General features: G+C 38.1%; 1 protein-coding gene across 6 annotated transcripts in view; it reads left to right on the forward strand.

Annotated features, from left to right (window-relative positions):
* FRY (FRY microtubule binding protein) overlaps positions 1 to 17318 on the forward strand; it is a 228467-nt gene that overhangs the window by 163265 nt on the left and 47884 nt on the right. For all 6 annotated transcript variants that reach the window (XM_063394764.1, XM_063394762.1, XM_063394765.1 and 3 more), the window contains 9 exons: positions 2513 to 2681; positions 3460 to 3550; positions 5508 to 5590; positions 8806 to 8956; positions 9519 to 9622; positions 12985 to 13170; positions 15104 to 15302; positions 15894 to 16015; positions 16859 to 17046. In XM_063394764.1, coding sequence (XP_063250834.1) covers positions 2513 to 2681; positions 3460 to 3550; positions 5508 to 5590; positions 8806 to 8956; positions 9519 to 9622; positions 12985 to 13170; positions 15104 to 15302; positions 15894 to 16015; positions 16859 to 17046 — 1293 coding nt within the window. The remainder of the gene's footprint in view (positions 1 to 2512; positions 2682 to 3459; positions 3551 to 5507; positions 5591 to 8805; positions 8957 to 9518; positions 9623 to 12984; positions 13171 to 15103; positions 15303 to 15893; positions 16016 to 16858; positions 17047 to 17318) is intronic.

Below are 17318 nucleotides of genomic sequence, written 5' to 3' on the forward strand. Positions count from 1 at the left end.
TATAAGCTCCTTACCATATCAACTTCTGCCTCTGCATGACTGTCATAAATTATCTAACAGTTGCTGCAATGTGCAGCTCAAACTGTGCTGGATATTGTTATTATTCAAGTTAAAATAAAATCAGGGCTGTCTGAGAAAACCAGGCTACTTCCATTCCCATGTTCCTTACTGCTCAGTTGCTGAGTGAAACAGTCTAAATTTAGTGAATTTTCCAGCCCAATTATAATAAATCGTTTTATTAGTTAGCCTCTTTCCATTTATTTCTTTGAAATAAATCTGAAATTACTATTAATGTGATGAAATTTATCTGAAAAGCCTCATAAACATACTTCATCTACAGTTGCTGAAATAATAGTTTGTCCAAAGTGTTTATGATGACTGCTATGCATATTAGAATAAAGAAAATAAGCCCGTAAAAATCTTGAAAATGTCATTGTTGTACCACAGGCGTCCTGTTTGTTTCCTTTCATTTGTAGAGTTTACAGTTCTGTACTCTCAAATCAATGTATATGTATGCCTAGTTAGTCAAAAGTAGAAAAATTTGGAAGTGGAATTGGTATAAGAATAGCCACAAGGTTTATATGAGAGGAAGACAAAGGGATTGATCTGAAGTAAGATCTTTTCCTCAATTGTTACAGAGGCTTTCCATTCAGAGTTGACCATGCTTTGAGCAGGAGGTTAGATGAGAGACTTCCCAGCTTTTTTCCAACCTGCCTCATTGTGCAGTCTGTGACAGATTTGGGATTAGGCCCAAAGCTAATAGGTCAGCACCTATGTTGGCAAAGAACAAGTGGAAATCACCTGTTACAGATACAATAGAAAATGAGGTCTATTTACCCAAGCAATTACCCTCATTTCTGACAGCTTACAAAAGGAAAACGGGCAGTTTTCTGAGAGGAAGGAGTAGTCCTGTGCTGAGTAGATGTCTGTCTCCTAATGTAGCCTGACTGGAAAAGCCTGATGACCCTGTCACCTCTTGCCCAGGAGCTCCTTACATACCTTATCCCCCATCCAGATATTTGTCAAGCCAAAGCTTTCACAAAGCACCTCTTTTTCCATAACTGTTGCCATCCCACAGCTCTGAGCAGACTTTCCTCAAACCCCCTCCACCCAGTGCACTTCTTTCTTCAAATTCTCTTTTTGCCTCAAAGCCTTGGCTTTCACAGTCCTGTGCTCCTCCAGGACACTACACTCCTCTTCATGAAAAAAGCAATCTGTTCTGACATCTCCAGCTTCATCTGCTCAGCATCTCCTGTTTTGCCTGTGGGACTGTTCTGGTCTCCTTCCCAGGCTTCTCGTGGCTGGTGGCAGCAGCAGCTGACAAGGTTCCCCTGTTTTCTACCACCCAGTTAGTCTGTGTTCTGTAATGTTGAGTTAAAAGTCTGATTCGCAGATTTTGCAAAATCTGAAAAAGTTTTAGGTTCTGTAGGAAGCCTGACTGTGCTTATGAGTCACTCCTTCACTGATAGCTTTGTCTGGAGTAGGAAAATACACTGGTCTTATCACATGCATCTGCTCAGTGTTTTGCTAATGCCCTGGAGTTTACAGATAAGAAATCCTACCTAATTCTGTTAACTACACAAGACTGCTGATACCATGAACATGTGTCTTTCATTATCATGTAGATAACAGATACACGTTAGCAAATAAAGATCATTTGGACAGTTTATCAGCAGTGCTCCAGGTCACCCGGGCTTAAAAGACCGCAGAGCTGCAAGACTGCCAGTTTACCCATCTCCTTTAGGAGCCCCCTGTGCCCCGAGGCAGTCACCAGCTGCTTTGTGCCATCGGCCATCTGTTCTCCCTGTGTGGGTCCAAGCCAAAAGCATGCCTGACTCACATTTTTTAAATTTGTTTTTACCATCTAAATTAATTGTTTTGTCTCTTATGTTTCCTTTAAGCATTTTTTCCCAGTGCCACAGTACAAATTGCTGAGCTGTCCATTCTTTCACGTTATGCACTGAAAGATTTCTTAGAGTATTTGCAGTTCAGAAACCTCTTCAGCAAAGACTCGGTGTTGGGAATGTGACCCCTTCAGCAGTGAGAGAAGCTGAAAGTGGCACTGTGAGCCCAACCAGAAATGAGCCTCAGGAAGGAGATGGATTTGTCTCTGGAAAGTCCCTGGGAAATTTTTAGCACAGTAGAGTAAAAGAGACTTTGCATATTTGCATTTTCTCTAAGGGAAAAAAAAAAAAAGGGAAAGAGAAGCAGTAAGTTATTTTTATGGAAGTATACGAGAGCATAAGAACAGCAACCCTTGGTGAGGCCAACAGTCAGTTCATTCTAATATGTTAGCTCCCCTATAAGCATCTGTTTAGGGACACCTTTAAAAACAAGCAGGCAAGCACAGAGACATATTCCCCATAAGGTCTGATTTCTGAATGAACTGGATGTGGTTGTTGTGTCTGTCCAGGAACAACGCTTGTATTCTAGATCATTTCATGTAACATTCATTGATTTCTTTGGGAATTCACTTTAGTCTGAGTTTAACAACTGTTGTTTTCTTCCACAGATAAAGAAGGTTGCAATATATCTATGTCGCAATAACACTATTCAGACAATGGAAGAACTTCTATTTGAGCTGCAGCAAACTGACCCAGTGAACCCCATAGTCCAACACTGTGATAATCCTCCATTTTACCGTTTTGCTGCCAGTAACAAAGCCTCAGCTGCAGCTTCTGGTATGACCTGAATGTGTTTTCTTTATGCTCTCCTGCTCTTTTGAATCTTCATCTCTTTGCAAAAAAACAATCTCTTACTTTTGCATCCATTCAGACCTGTGTATATAAAGTACAAGTTTCAGGGCCTTGTTGCATGTCTAAATTACAGTTCTTTTTAATTCCTAATGATATATATGCTTTGTTAACATGTGTTTAATTATCTTAAATATTTCAATAGCGTATTACCAATATTTGATGCTGTTCAGAATTCTGCCGTTCTTTAGAAAACTTCACTCTCTAGTGGTTGTTTTACTCAGAACAAGAAATCACCATTGATGCGGTGAACATAGCAGATACATCAAGGAGGTTTTCCTGAAAACTGAGAGCCTCAACGGTGTGGCAGTTGTGTTTTGAAAGGCCTAATGCCATTTTCCAGGCTGCAGTAATCAAATATACTTAAGAACCAGCCCCACATTCAACCTTGTAAATGTTTGGCCAAATCCTTGAAAAACAACAGACTGTGTCCCTTGAGCATGAGCTTAGTTTAAGGAGTAGATGACCATCATTCTGTTGATCTACGCCTCAAAGCATGTAAACTGTACAGCATCCAGCTGTGGAAGCAGGTCCTGGTTTATAGAAGTAACAGTGTTCATTCATTCATTCATTCATATTTGAGTACTTGCAGGATGGTCACTTTGACTGTAGCTGCTAAAAAACCCTGTAAGTTCTGGGCTTTTATTGCCTTGCAGATGCTGTCTGCTGCATGTAACAGATGTTCTTATTGACATCTCCTGTACAGGAACCACCTCCAGCAGTAACACTGTTGTGGCTGGCCAAGATAGTTTTCCTGACGCAGAGGAGAACAGAGTGGTGAAAGAGACTGATGAAAGGTTTGTGGCTTGGGGTGTTTTCTTCCAAATTGTATGTGTTTTCCTAGGCTGAGGGTGAGATGTTGGACAAAGTTCTGCATTGTACTGTGAGGAACTCTGGTGCTCAGATTGGTCCTAAATGGCATTATCCCAGTATATATAATTGTTTTTTTTAAAAAAGCTATTCTCATTATTCTAGTTCCTGCCTTTGTTTAATTGTAAAGGAACAACTGTTAAACCTATATTCCATGAATTGTGCTAAGTAGGTCATGGTTTTGTAAGAATTATCCACAAAGATAAAAGAAATGTGCACCAAACAATGACTGCTAAAATCTTTATGAAAAATCAGATTTGATCACACTGTTTGATTTCATGGACAGTGAGTAAAATTTAGTTTGGGGATTTATATCAGTGATTGCAAGGACACCTTTGTCTGGATGAAATGATTTATAGAGGACAGCTATGGAAAATAACTTGCTTATAAATTATATGTGCAGTTTAGACTTCTGCTGCTTATGGTACATACTGACAAATGACAAATGAATAAATGCAAAGCCTAAGGGCCATCAGATCCTAGAGCACAGACATATAGATTGTTTCTCTCACAGAAACACTCTTAGTTTTGCAAGAGAACTTTGGACAATTTATAACAGCATTTGTCAGTTAGTGTATTAGTATTGCATCAGTAATACTGTAGGGCTGCCAGAGACTTTATGATAAAAATGAAAGGAAAATTACCAAGTTCTGATATTGGTATTCAGGATCCTGCTGAAAGACACCTCCGAAGAAAATGGAAAATAATTTAACTCATTGCTGGTATTTATGTTACCAAAGCCAGCTGTAATTGCATTTGCACTTCAAAACCAGTGCAGTCCTAGAATGGTCATTAATATTGACTTCATATGCCAGGACATATGAAATAATGAGGGTCATAGGTAGAATACCTTGTATTAGATGGCTCACAATGCCTTTTTGTCAACTCCACAAGGAATTTATTGCCTGCTTATGAGACACACATGCTTTGGAAACAATGTAATATGTTGATGCATAGTGAACTACCCTGCTCTAAAGTGTGTACCCATTAGAAAAATTGAATTGAATTTTGGCTAGAAAATCTTCAGTCTTGCCTTGTTTGATCTGTGGTTATTTGTAATTAGTTTCCTAGCTTTGCAGGAATGGTAATGTTTTTAGATCATCCCTAGTGTGAGCTGTCAGTATGGCTCCTCTCATTCCACTTCAGGCCTGATTACCCTGGGAACACAAGGTGGAGGAAGTCAAAGGAGATCACCAGGAAAAGTCAGCTTAGCATGAGTCTGTGGCAGGTTTGGGGACAGTTGTGAGCAGTTTGCTCTGGCTCGCATATCCCTTAGCTTTCCTGTGAGGTCTGCTCTGGCATTTTCTGCATTTTCCTCTTGAAGGGTGATCTGCCATAGTTTTTCCTGCTTGATACCTGTGCAGGCTTGGCTTTGGGCTATCTAGTCAGTCACAGAATCACAAAATAATCTAAGCTGGAAGAGACCCACAAGGATCATGGAGTCCAGCTCTGAAGTGAGTGGCCCATATGGAGACTGAACCCACAACCTTGGCATAATTAGCACCGTGCTTGGAGTGCTTTATCAGTTTGGCAGGATTTTACTCATGAACATGATCTGTGACAAATACTTGCTATGAGCAGTTTATATCTCAGTTCATCCTTAGCAGTTTCTTCCTTCAAAAAAATCACACATTTGCAGCATGAGAGTTTCCCTTTGCTAAATTTTAAAGGCTTGTGACACAGGAGCACACTGTTAGAACTTCTCAGAAACTGGCAGCAAAAATGTTTTGTGGTAAGAATCAGCATTGCATTCATTTGCTGTCTACTCCTGTGTAAAAGTGAATGCTTAAGGAACTGATTTTTTTTTTAGGGTAAAACAAAAAGTCCAGATGGTTAATGTCAGTCTGTGTTTTTAATTGAGATTTTTTTTTCTTGTATTTGAAGGTTCAGTAATGTCATCAGAGCACATACCCGACTAGAATCGAGGTACAGTAATAGCTCTGGAGGATCTTACGATGATGACAAAAGTAAGTTATGTTCAATTTGATGAAATTCCTGGTGTTTGGTTGGAGAGGAAAACATTCTAATGACCAGTGGAGCCTCTCTGTTTAAGTTCTGTATAAACAGTCATGTATCCTTGCCATGCAGGGAGTGTCCTTATTTTACCTCGATTTTACCTCATTTCATCAATTTACTTTGTTTAATCTTTGTTAAACTAAAAGTTGAAGGCCAGAGAACTTCACAGAAAGCAGCAGCAGAGAATCCTCCAGAGAGTAACATATTGGGCCTTGCATACATGGCAAGGCAAAAGACTTGTCAGAGCATTAGAGCAAGTACTTTGAGTGGTGCCATTTGGCAGTATATCTCTCCAGATCCAGTGCTGTTATATGAGCATGAAAAGAGGCTCAGGAGTTTCCAAATATGAGATCTTATCTCCTCATTAGCTTTTATCTGCTTGCTGCAGCCAGTTTCTGGCTGCACTGTGCAAACGTGTGTTAGAGGGGAGATGGGCTCCGGAGCGTGCTTCTTGTTCTGAATGTATTCCTGCTAAATGGGCTCTGAATGGACACTGGTGCTCAGCAGAGAATCCAAAGAAAACCAGTTAACTATTAAACAATACTACAAAATCGGGCAGTTGGATGGTTTGACTTCATTTCTGGAGTGAATTCAATTTACAGATTTTGGCTAGGCCCTAACCAAATGTAAAAAAGGCAAGATCTTGTTATTGACTTTCATCACTGGCTTATTAAAGCCAGGTCAAGTACTATATCAGCCATAATGTCTTGCTTTGGAATTACAGACACCATTTTTGAACAGTATTTTAACATAAAAAGTAAAGATTTTATATCTTTTTTAATCCAAGTAGTTTTTGCCAATACTCTTTTGCAAAATATGCAAAGACTGTAAAATACAATACAATAGGATAATTTAATGTGCACCACCAACTATTAGTCATAATTATGATGCACATTATTGACAAAATATTGTGTATGTACAAACTCCAGTGTTTAAATACATAAGAAAGTGTGCAACATCTTAAACTCAGTGGGGTTTAGTACACTTGTCTTGGATTTTTTTTACCGCTTTCTAGTGCTGCAGCTACTTAAAATGCTTCACCAGATGTTAGTTAAATACTAGTGCTAATCTGATCTGCATGGACAATCTTTCAAGACAGAACAGCGTTTATATTATCAGAATAGCCTTCACAAATACCTGGTTTTGACAAGAGCTTAGAGTGATAAAAGGTTAAAAAATACTGAAATTTTCTTTGCCCTTTTGGAATGTCTCCTCCAGCCAGTGCCCAAATGTTTTTTCCTGCCTGTACCTGCAAGCTTTGTAGTACCATGAATATTTATGCAAAGTGTGCTTCTCACAGGGGCTCCTTTAGCAAATACACGAACGAAGGAAAATAAAATGTATTTTACTTAGCTACTGAGATTTATATAGAATTCTAATAAGGGAAAGGAATTTTTATATGTCTCGTCATTCTACAAGAAGCATAATGCAACTTCCATTAAGAAAGCACAACTTATTCCCTCAGACAGGCAGCCTGCAAAGGATTTGGTGGTATGGCTTCTCCCCTCTCTCCAGTCTGCTTTAATATTCATGTATTCCCAAGGATATAAATAGGGAACACAACTCTGCAGCACACAAAATTTTTGTACAGGCAAGGATGGTATGTTTTATCTTCAAGGTGCTGCTTTTCTGTTTTTTTCTTGGTCTGCACATAAACCTGTGAAAATAAAAGTGAGGATCTAGGTCTTGGTGTGAACTTCAGGAAGCACTTTTCTGTGAAACACTTTAATTAGTAGAAATAAGTAGTTCTTGTGCAGTGCTTTTTCTATGAAAAGCATCTGGCAGACATTATCTGGTTAATTCTTAGAAGAAGAAGATGTGAAAATGCCATACTTTGCTACATTAGTAAGTCATTTTATTATTCTTTATCTGTAACTAATCAATCATCCTCCAGAGAATCCAAGTAGAGGTCTAAATCATAAAGATATAAAGTGTTCCTTAAAAGCCCAGCACTTAAGAATGAGAGTTATAAAGTTGGCATTTTAGAAATAATTGGAGAAGCAGGTACTGCACTGGAAGTCTCTTGAATATCTTGAAATCTGGAGATGTTTTTCTAAAATTAAGAAGTGATGTGCATTAGAAAAATCCAGCTCTGATGCTTTTGTAGGCATCAAAACAGTTTTGTTTCCCGTGAGAAAGCTGACAAGCATCAGATACATGCTGTTAAAAAAAAATAAAAGAAAAGCAAAATACTGAGAGTTTCAAGCTTACCTAAAATACAAAAGCATAACAAAACCAAAATAAAACAAACAAGCAAACAAACAAACAAACAAATGAAAACACAAAAAGATGAAACAGAACAAACAATAACACTCATTAAAAATTCATGAAGGGCAATGTTTGAATGTATATCAAAAATAGACCCAGAAAGGCTACTTTCCATGGCAGTGTACCACAGACTGCCAGACCTCAAAAAAGGTCCTTAAAAGCTGAACAGCGAGAAAATCAAGAGGAGTGAGAGAGAACAAAACACAGGAGAGATGAATGAAACTGTGCAGCTGAGACAAGACAGAAAGTGGTGGAAATAACTTACTTGACCCACATCATTGCAGATAAACAGGTGGAAAAAAAAATCCTAACACTCATTAACAGCAGCTGTCACACTAAAGCAAAATTAAATATATCTTTGAGAAATTCAAGGTATAATTCATCCCTGTTGAAGGACAATTACCCTGAAGATGTATTTTGCATTCCTTATGCCTCCTTGCTAATTCAGGACATTTAACTTGTGCCTTTGTAGCATCGCTCAGCAGGGCACTGGTGAGGAGTTGCAAGAATGTGTCACTGGTACTGGCTCCTTGCAGCAGATGGCTTCTGACAGCAGCTTTGTTGGCTGAACTTTTCCCTCATTTTTGAAGAGAAACTCTGTTGCTTGGTGCTTTGTGATCCGGATCCAAAGCCACTAAGTGACAGCAGGGATTCAGCTGCTGCTCCTACCATTCAGTGCTGTCTCCCTGGAATCTCTTTAATTTCCAGCAGCATGAAAGAGGGATTAAAAATGCATCACTTGTTATTGAACACAGGAATTTGCAAACCTCATGGCATCTTACCACATTGTTCCAAACAGCTGAACTCATATGTTAGCATAAAATCATTTTAGAATTTCACAAAAATAGGTAACCAGACTTGAGTTTTATGCACTTTTTGTGAATGCTTTTCCATGCAGATGATCCTGTTTCTCCGTATACAAGCTGGTTATTGAATATTGTTGAAACCAAACAGCCACATCCCCTGCCCATGCCTTACAATGGAGGATGCTGGGCACCACTTGTGGACTATCTCCCAGAAACCATCACACCCCGAGGACCCCTTCATAGGTGAGCGGTTTCTCATTCTGACATTTCAGACAGTGAGGTGCTCCCTCTGAGTAGTTGACTAACACCAATCCAACTGCCCCACCATTCAGAACAGCTGAAAATCATACATTCAATTTCTGCTGATTTCCAGTGGAAAAATGAACATGCAGTGAAAGCTCACAATTCTACCAGATTTCTACCAGAAAGCCTATTTACAATATAGGACATCACTGATAAGAATAAGACTGAAGAAACAACTGAAACTGAAAAGGAAATTTTCTTTTTCCCAGGCCACCATGCCTGTTATTCATAGCACTTTGATCTTTTATTGTAACTAGGCCATGCATATTCTGAAGTTCCTCTTTTACATAATTTATATTGACAGTAATAGGGTTTTTTTTTTCAGTAATGCATATTTGTTTGCTTGATACTGTAACTAAAGTACTTCAGCATTAATTGCATTGAGAAGGAATGCTACAAATCTGAAAATTTATAGATAGTGTATTTCTTCAGAAATAGGTGTCCTCTTTGTGCTTTCCCTTTTCCAAGAGGTTTGAAACTGATGCTGTGGTTGAACTTCCAGGTGCAATATTGCTGTTATCTTCATGACTGAGATGGTAGTGGATCACAGTGTGAGAGAAGATTGGGCTCTTCACCTCCCTTTGTTGCTACATGCTCTCTTTTTAGGTAAGACCAACACAACAAGAAAGAAAATACAGATGTACTCCCTCCTTTTACTTTAGTTTTGCGGAAGCTATAGAACTGTGTTTCTTAATGTTTTATGATTTCCTCCCTCCACCCTAAAATAAAAAGCCCAAGACAGTTGCAGTCTGTAAATTAGTCTCAAAACTTTGAAGTTTTTGAATATTTTAGCCAATTTCACCCAAATTTGAGAGGTGTGTAGAAATTTGAAGATGAATGACTTCCTAAAATATCTCTCTAAAAATGTGTGTCATAGCCCCTGCAAGAACAGGAGGTGAAACTCATGCCTTTGTCCAGCTTGGTTAGTGATGACAATCTGCACATACCTTGGGCCTGGACTGTGCTCGTCTGTGCTGTCTCGAGGTGGTGGAGGCAGGACACAGACCACTGGAAAGCAAAGCTTCATTAGTTTCACTGCTGATGGAATACTTTATCATCAGTGTGTTCCCTTATGTGCCTGAGCACTGAGGCACTGCTTTTTCCCCACTGCTGTGGCTGTTCCTGACTGTAGCACAGTTTCTCTGGGGTCTGTTACCTTCCTTGTCCTGCCATTCAACATTATGAAGAGTAGCCTAATTTTTTAGCACACAGAGGTATTTAGCATTATAAGGCATTATATTCCCCAACTTCCATGGCTGATAAATAACAGTGTTCACAAATAAACACAGACAGTTGTGAAATAAATTTATCATAGCTGATAGCACAGTTCACTTCTCATTCAGTCACCATAGTTACCACTAAGTATTCATGGTTAGTCTCAGCAGGCAAAAAGAGATTAAACTGGGATGTTACAGCACAGTGGTGAAATGAAGTATATGTTGAAGATGACACTTGTTTTCCTTTACTGCTACTCTGTTACCAACTGTTCTGCTTAAAATTTTTTGATGAAATCAGGTTTTGTATGTCAGTACATTGATTTCACAAACTTCTAATGAAATGCAGGACTAACAAACCAGGACTGTGTTGGATGGGACTTCTAGAGTCAGTTTCAAAATGGTATTTCACCATATATTTGCTTAAAATTTAAATTTATTTTGTGGCTGCCCATAACAACTTTCTCTTGTTTTTTTTGTCTGTTTCTGTGAACTTTCTAAGTGCAAGAGGGAGCTGAAGGAGACCTGGTAATTTTATGGATCAAATCCTTAACCATTAATTGATCAAACAACGTCTTTACTATGATTTGTAACAAGTGTGAGGAAACTGGTGCTTTCAGTTAGAAGCTGTCAGAAGAATAAATGAAGAACTTAAGAAGGAGTAGTACAGAACAGTGTGGCCACTTCAGTTAAGATGGCTTTAAGGAGCCATGAGGGAGCCATGCAAATAAACATGTGCAGAAAGACTTAAGAAATTATTAAATGCATTAGAAAAATATCTTTATTTATTTGTTTGTGCAATAAGGTTTCAACATTACAGGTTTTTAATAAGAAATAAATAGAAACTTATTAGTACAATCCCTTGGCTAAAATCTCTCTATTCTGAAATGTGAAATTAAAATTAAATGTAACTGGTAACTAAATGTAGTTGGTGTAGTGGTAACTAAAGTGAGATCACAGCTTTCAGGTTTCAAGGTCAGTCAGTTTCTCTAGAGTTGTTATACCTCCTGTGGAAATGTTTTCTGTTCTGTAGTAGAGCTCTTGTGATGTTGTAAGGAAGTTATGCTACACATTAGACAAAGATATGAATGTAATTAAAAATCAAGTATTACTGTCCCGTTGGAATGTGGGTGGGCAGATGCATCTGACTGAAAAGCAGACTAGAAACTAATATGTTGCCTAGCTGGAGAGCTGGTATCCTTTCATTTATTGGAAGGAGTGAGAAGATATTAAAATGAAAGGATTTTGTAATGTCTGTGTGTTTCATAGGCTATTGAATGGTTTGTGGTACTGTTGGTGAAGCAGGCAGGCAGACTGCTGGTTTGAACTTGCCTATCTCTGGCGCATGAAAATCACTGCTGTTCAAAATCTCTTTTTGCAACAAGTGTGAAATGAATTAACAGCTAGACTCCTTTCCCGTGGAAATGTGTCCATGTCACAGAAGCTTACCCTCCTTGGAACTCTTACAGGTTAAAGAAGGGACGAGCACGGGACAAGCACAAAGGCTGAACTGTTCTTCTCACCTCCTAGTTAGCAGATCTGTGCCAATACTTTCATACAACCTTGGGGTTTAATAGGATGTCAGCTACAACTGTTGCAAATATATAATTTATTTTCAACTAAAAGACCTTTTTATATCCTTTCAGATGTATGTTAAAACAAGGTAGGATGGGTTCATTATCTCCTGGCAGGTGGAAGTAGTTGTAGAAAGGTGAATAGGAGCCGAAACCTTAAGAAGCTGAAATAGAGGCAGGCTGGATCACCACAGTTCTTTTGGAGGAGGCTACTGGGAGATGAGTAAGAGTAAGGGTCACAGGACCTCCAAAGAATTGCCCTTAGGAGCCAAAGGCACCGTGTTCAGACTGTGGCAGTACGAGCAGCTTCATTATTGCAGGCCAAACAAGAACCAGCATGACTAGAGTATGTTAGAAAACACCTCACTTGAAAGATCTGACGGCTGCTGCCGCACAGAGTAATGAAGTAGCTGCTTTTTTGAAGAGGAATATATCCTGAGAAGAGAGGAGTTGAAGAAGAAAAAAGTTAGCTTTTTCAGCACTGAAATTACTCTTAAACAGAAAAAAATATGTTTAAATATACTGCAAGGTACTGAAAGAGAATCAAAACAAGATTACTAAAACAGAGTGCAGGAATATCTATTTCCTTTGTATTTGTAATTGGTGAATTATTCTGGCTGTTTTAAAATCTTACAGACAGCAGTAGTGTAAACCAAATGAGAGTCTTTCAGTGCTAAACCTTTGGTTTGAGTTCTGCAGCCTGAGTTCAGGGCTATTTTCTCATGCTGCTCACTGGTAGTTGAAGGTCTTTTTAGAGTGATTTGTCTGTTAGTTCCTTTTTTTAATAAATCAGTACCTGCCTCTTACAGTTTGCACTCATTCTAAACCTGATGTCTGTGCTAGAAAGACAAATACTGTGGTAAGCAATATAATTACAACCACCATCAAGAATACCTCATCTTTAAAGGTTTTCCAGACCTGTCAAATAACTGCAATGAGACAGAATGTATTACGCTGTATTGCCACTCATTCTCTGTACCTGCTGTGTGGACCTCAGTCTGGAAACTAAATATACATATACATTTAAGTAACAGCACTGGTAGCTGTGTCTGGACATACTACATCTTTTGTTTATTTGCACTGTTGTCTTGCACTGCCTTGGAATTTTTGCTATTTCTGGAATGTGAACTTGTTTATTATTGCTTCATATTCAGAGCTTGCTGTAACCTTTTCTTTTTAGGTCTTGACCATTACCGCCCGGAGGTGTTTGAACACAGTAAAAAGTTACTGCTTCACCTTTTGATTGCATTGTCTTGCAATAACAACTATCAAGCCATTGCATCTGTGCTTCTTCAGACCAGAGAGATGAATGAGACCAAGACCCTGACAGTACAACCAGCATACTTACCTGAATATCTTTACACAGGTAATGAGCAAAAGAAGAGCACTGTGTCATACTGTCAGGCTTTGATAAATCAAAGTAATAAAGTGGCAAATATGAGCAGTTCCCATTAATACTAATTCCACATGAACTACCCAAGGGGTGAGTGCAATTTATTATTAGACAACTTTTCATGATAGTGAGAAAGTTATCTAATGTAAGGCAAAGTAAGTAATGTAGTATTTTAAAATTAGTAGGGTTAATAACTTCCTGATTTTCCCCCTCAGGGGCCCAGAGCTACTTTAAATGAGGGCAATCATTCCTCAACCTTAAAAGAAATTAATAAATCATTCCAACACAGAAAGAGCAGCAAGAATGTGCAGCTCAGTTTTTCCATTATTAAATTAAGTTTCACATGATACACACCCTCCTTTATATCACTGATACATTGCATTTCTCTCCTGAAATCTGCTTCTACGTTAGGAATCTTACTTCAGACCTCAGTTGAGGTCAGTGTTCTATTACTTTTAGCAGTTTTTCTGGTTTTAAGGAGCTAGTTGGAACCAATTTTAGAAAGCTGCTAGTTAGATTTACTGTTGTCATATAATATTACTAAAAGCAAGTGTACTGTTCAGTTTTGAAGGAATCACAGAGCCAATATAGAGTTGTGGATGTAGGATTAGTTGTTGGGAAAAGAGTGAGGAACTTTACCATACTGTGAAAAATGAAAAGTAAAGATTCTCAAATCAGTGGCATTTCAATGGTTCTTTAGGAAGTATTTGGCTTTATAAAAAATATTACATGATAATTTATTATTATTTTTTCTGAGACACAACAAAACTATTCTAAAGTAAGGAGCAGAAGGGATGGGTGTTTTAGATTGATGAATTATTTTGGCCAAAAAAATTTCATTCTGAATATCTTCAGTCAAAAATTATCTCCCGTGAATTTCCTGTGTTATGTTGGGTGGATTTCTTTCCCAGTGCACATCTATGAATTATTAAACACAGAATAAAATTCTTAAATTAAAATTTTATTACTGCTTTTCTGCCAAAATGAAAAACTGTTTTCATTCTTGTGTCTAAAAAATGTAATTGGTACCCTGAGCCTGGCCCTCTGGAGTTCAAGGAGTTATCAAGACTTGGTATTTTGGACTGGTTTTTTTTAGAAGCGAATATAAAGAGTGAGAGTGTGAGTGAGTAGCTGTAGCAAAGAATCCTGACTGAAAATGCTTCAGCTCAGGTTTGTTCCACACAATGTCAGGCAACTAAATCAAGAGTATTCTGATTTGCAGTGGGTTTTCTCACAAGGCCATTTTTTTCTGTTGTAGATACAGCCTAAACATGACTAGAAGTCTAACCTTAAGAAAACAGGTCTTGGTTTCTGATCTTAGCTCTGAAACTGTGGCAAGCTCTTGATCTAGCTTACACTAGACAAACACTTACTCAAGTGTTTCATCCTAATGCTGAAAATGCTTGGTGTGACTAATCAAGTGGGTGCAGTTACTAGAAGTGTTGAATAAAAGCCTTAAACATTTGTGTCTTGATTCCCGTTACATTTGTAAAATTAGGACAGCATAATCGTTCTACAGATTCCACCCTGCAGTTTTTTTCCGTATCAGACTAGCCCAGAGAAGTGAACTTTGCATGCACTTTTCCAATTTCTAAATTCACTTTTAAAAAGTCCTACTTCTCAGTGTAGAATGCCACAGAATATTTGTTTTCCAAGTACTGCAGTAAAAAAAGAAATCTTGACTGGGATAGTTTTCATTTTATTGTTTAGTCACAATTTGAAGCAAAGTACCATTTTCACTCCCATCAGTATTTGAGAGTTGTTGTGTTCATGGAAGGTTTCTCCATGTTTCCCAGTGGAAGGTTTCTGCTGCTGACTCTGAAAAGAGCTGCTTGGCAGACACTTTCATCTGCCAAGCTGGCCCAACAGTGCATTCCATCTTTATCTCCTCCCTCGTGGCTGGCAGGTGGCTTTGACTTTCTGCGGGAATACCAGTCATCTCCAGTGCCAGACTCCGGCTTGAGCTCCAGCTCCACCTCCTCCAGCATCAGCCTGGGAGGCAGCAGTGGAAATCTCCCACAGATTACACAAGAAGTTGAGGACATGGACACTGCTGCTGAATCAGATGAGAAAGCAAACAAATTAATTGAGTTTCTGACAACCAGGTAATGCAGATAAGCGGAGCATATGTTTATACTCCAAATGCATACTTTCATGGAGCAACTTAAAGGAACATGACTGAGCTTTAGTAGTAATTACAGACCCTATTCTTCTTTTATTGATACTTACAATAGTAGCTAGATACTTAAAAGCACTACAGTGTCAGAAAAAAACAGAAAAAATACCTTGCCTGACAGAAATAAAATCTTTAATTGATGATAGTTTTATGTTCAGAAGTGAACTTATAGAAGAAGCCAGTTTTATTATTATAAAATAAGATATAAAGTGTACAGTGCATAGTGAAAGGCCATAGTGAAACTAGTATTGACTACCAGCTACAGCCAGCAGGTTCCAGGCACAATGTTAAACTGAAAAACAGGGATTTGTTTGTGGTCCTCTCTACACAGCATAGCTTATATTTTAAAATACAGCATAGGAATATTTATTTACTTTTATGTAAAATTCTGTGTGGTAGCATGTTTACAGTCATGGCCCTGTAAATATCTAAATACCTGTACAGATTATATATTATAACTGATTACATTTATTTAAGATAACTCAAAGAAATTTTGCACTTTGTTATGTATTTCCTTAAGGGCGTTTGGTCCACTTTGGTGCCATGAAGATATCACTCCCAAAAATCAGAACACCAAGAGTGCTGAACAACTCACTAATTTTCTGCGCCATGTTGTATCTGTGTTTAAAGATTCCAAGTCAGGTAGTAAATATTTTCCTTTCATAACTAAAAAAATCTTTCCTCACGGTCACAATTCATGTTTATCCTGTGTCTTAGTAGATCTGCTTATGCAGAAGCACAGTAAATATGTCTTAACAAGGATGTATGACATATGAAAGAATTGCTTTAAGACAGTTGTGTTAGATTAAACTGTGGCTAAATGTTGAATTGAATATTTCTTCAAAGCTTTTGGTAGAAAGCTGTTGATTGATTCTGCCAGATAAAATCTCCTCTGTGTCCTGTTAGTAAAATGCATCACAGCTACTAAGCAAATATACTTTGTTAAATTTCTTCTGGCAATAAAAGTTTCGTTTTCATTTATTATGGTTTTTAGAACATAGGGAATGTGCTGATTGCATTTTGAAAACCAGCACAGTCACTAATTAAATAATTTCCAAGATCAAAGCAGAATGCAGCATCAGTATTTATATTAAAGATCTTATCCCAAAGCCTTCTGAAACAACTAGAAAGACTCCTAACTCAATTTGGCTTCAGGTTTGGGAGTTTTCAGAAGTTACTATTGCTGCCGGTAAGAATAGTGGATGGCTTGAAAGTTTGTCCTGGAATTGTAATAAAAATAAATGAGATTATCAATTTCAGATTCAGAATTTTGTTTTGCAGTTAATTCAGTTAATTTTCTTGCATTCTGTGCAAAATAAATGTATTCTACGAAGCACAGATGTTTGTGCACCTCCCTTTCTCGGGGTTTGCAGCATGTGCTAATGAGCATTTCCTCCTCAGAGTAGGTTCAGCCTCTTTATGACCCACAGTAGAGTCTGTAATAAAAAAGGGGGGAAAAAATTGACATCCTATTCTTTTGCTTAGGTTTTCATTTGGAGCAGCATCTGAGTGAAGTTGCTTTGCAAACGGCCCTTTCAAGCTCTTCCAGACATTATGCTGGTCGCTCTTTCCAGATATTCAGGGCCCTAAAGCAGCCCCTTTCTGCACACGCGTTGTCCGACCTCCTGTCGAGATTGGTGGAAGTTATTGGAGAGCATGGAGATGAGATTCAGGTATGCACATGTAAATGATGCTTCTTAGAACTGTTGATTCAATTCATACTTAATTTAAAATTACCATTTTAACAAGGTGTTCTGGTCTCATGTGATGAAGAGAAGAATGTGTCCTTAGGAAAGGTTACTTCTGAGTTTGCTGGATTCAAATGTACCTTATCTAAGCCTTCATCAGGCTGTTACAATCTTACATAGCTCTAAAGACAACAACTAGAAAATGTTAGTAATTGTCACTCAAAACAAAATCTTTGTGATGGCCATTTTGTCCTTTT

This window comes from Prinia subflava, chromosome 3 (assembly GCF_021018805.1).
Source record: "Prinia subflava isolate CZ2003 ecotype Zambia chromosome 3, Cam_Psub_1.2, whole genome shotgun sequence".
Lineage (NCBI taxonomy): Eukaryota > Metazoa > Chordata > Aves > Passeriformes > Cisticolidae > Prinia > Prinia subflava.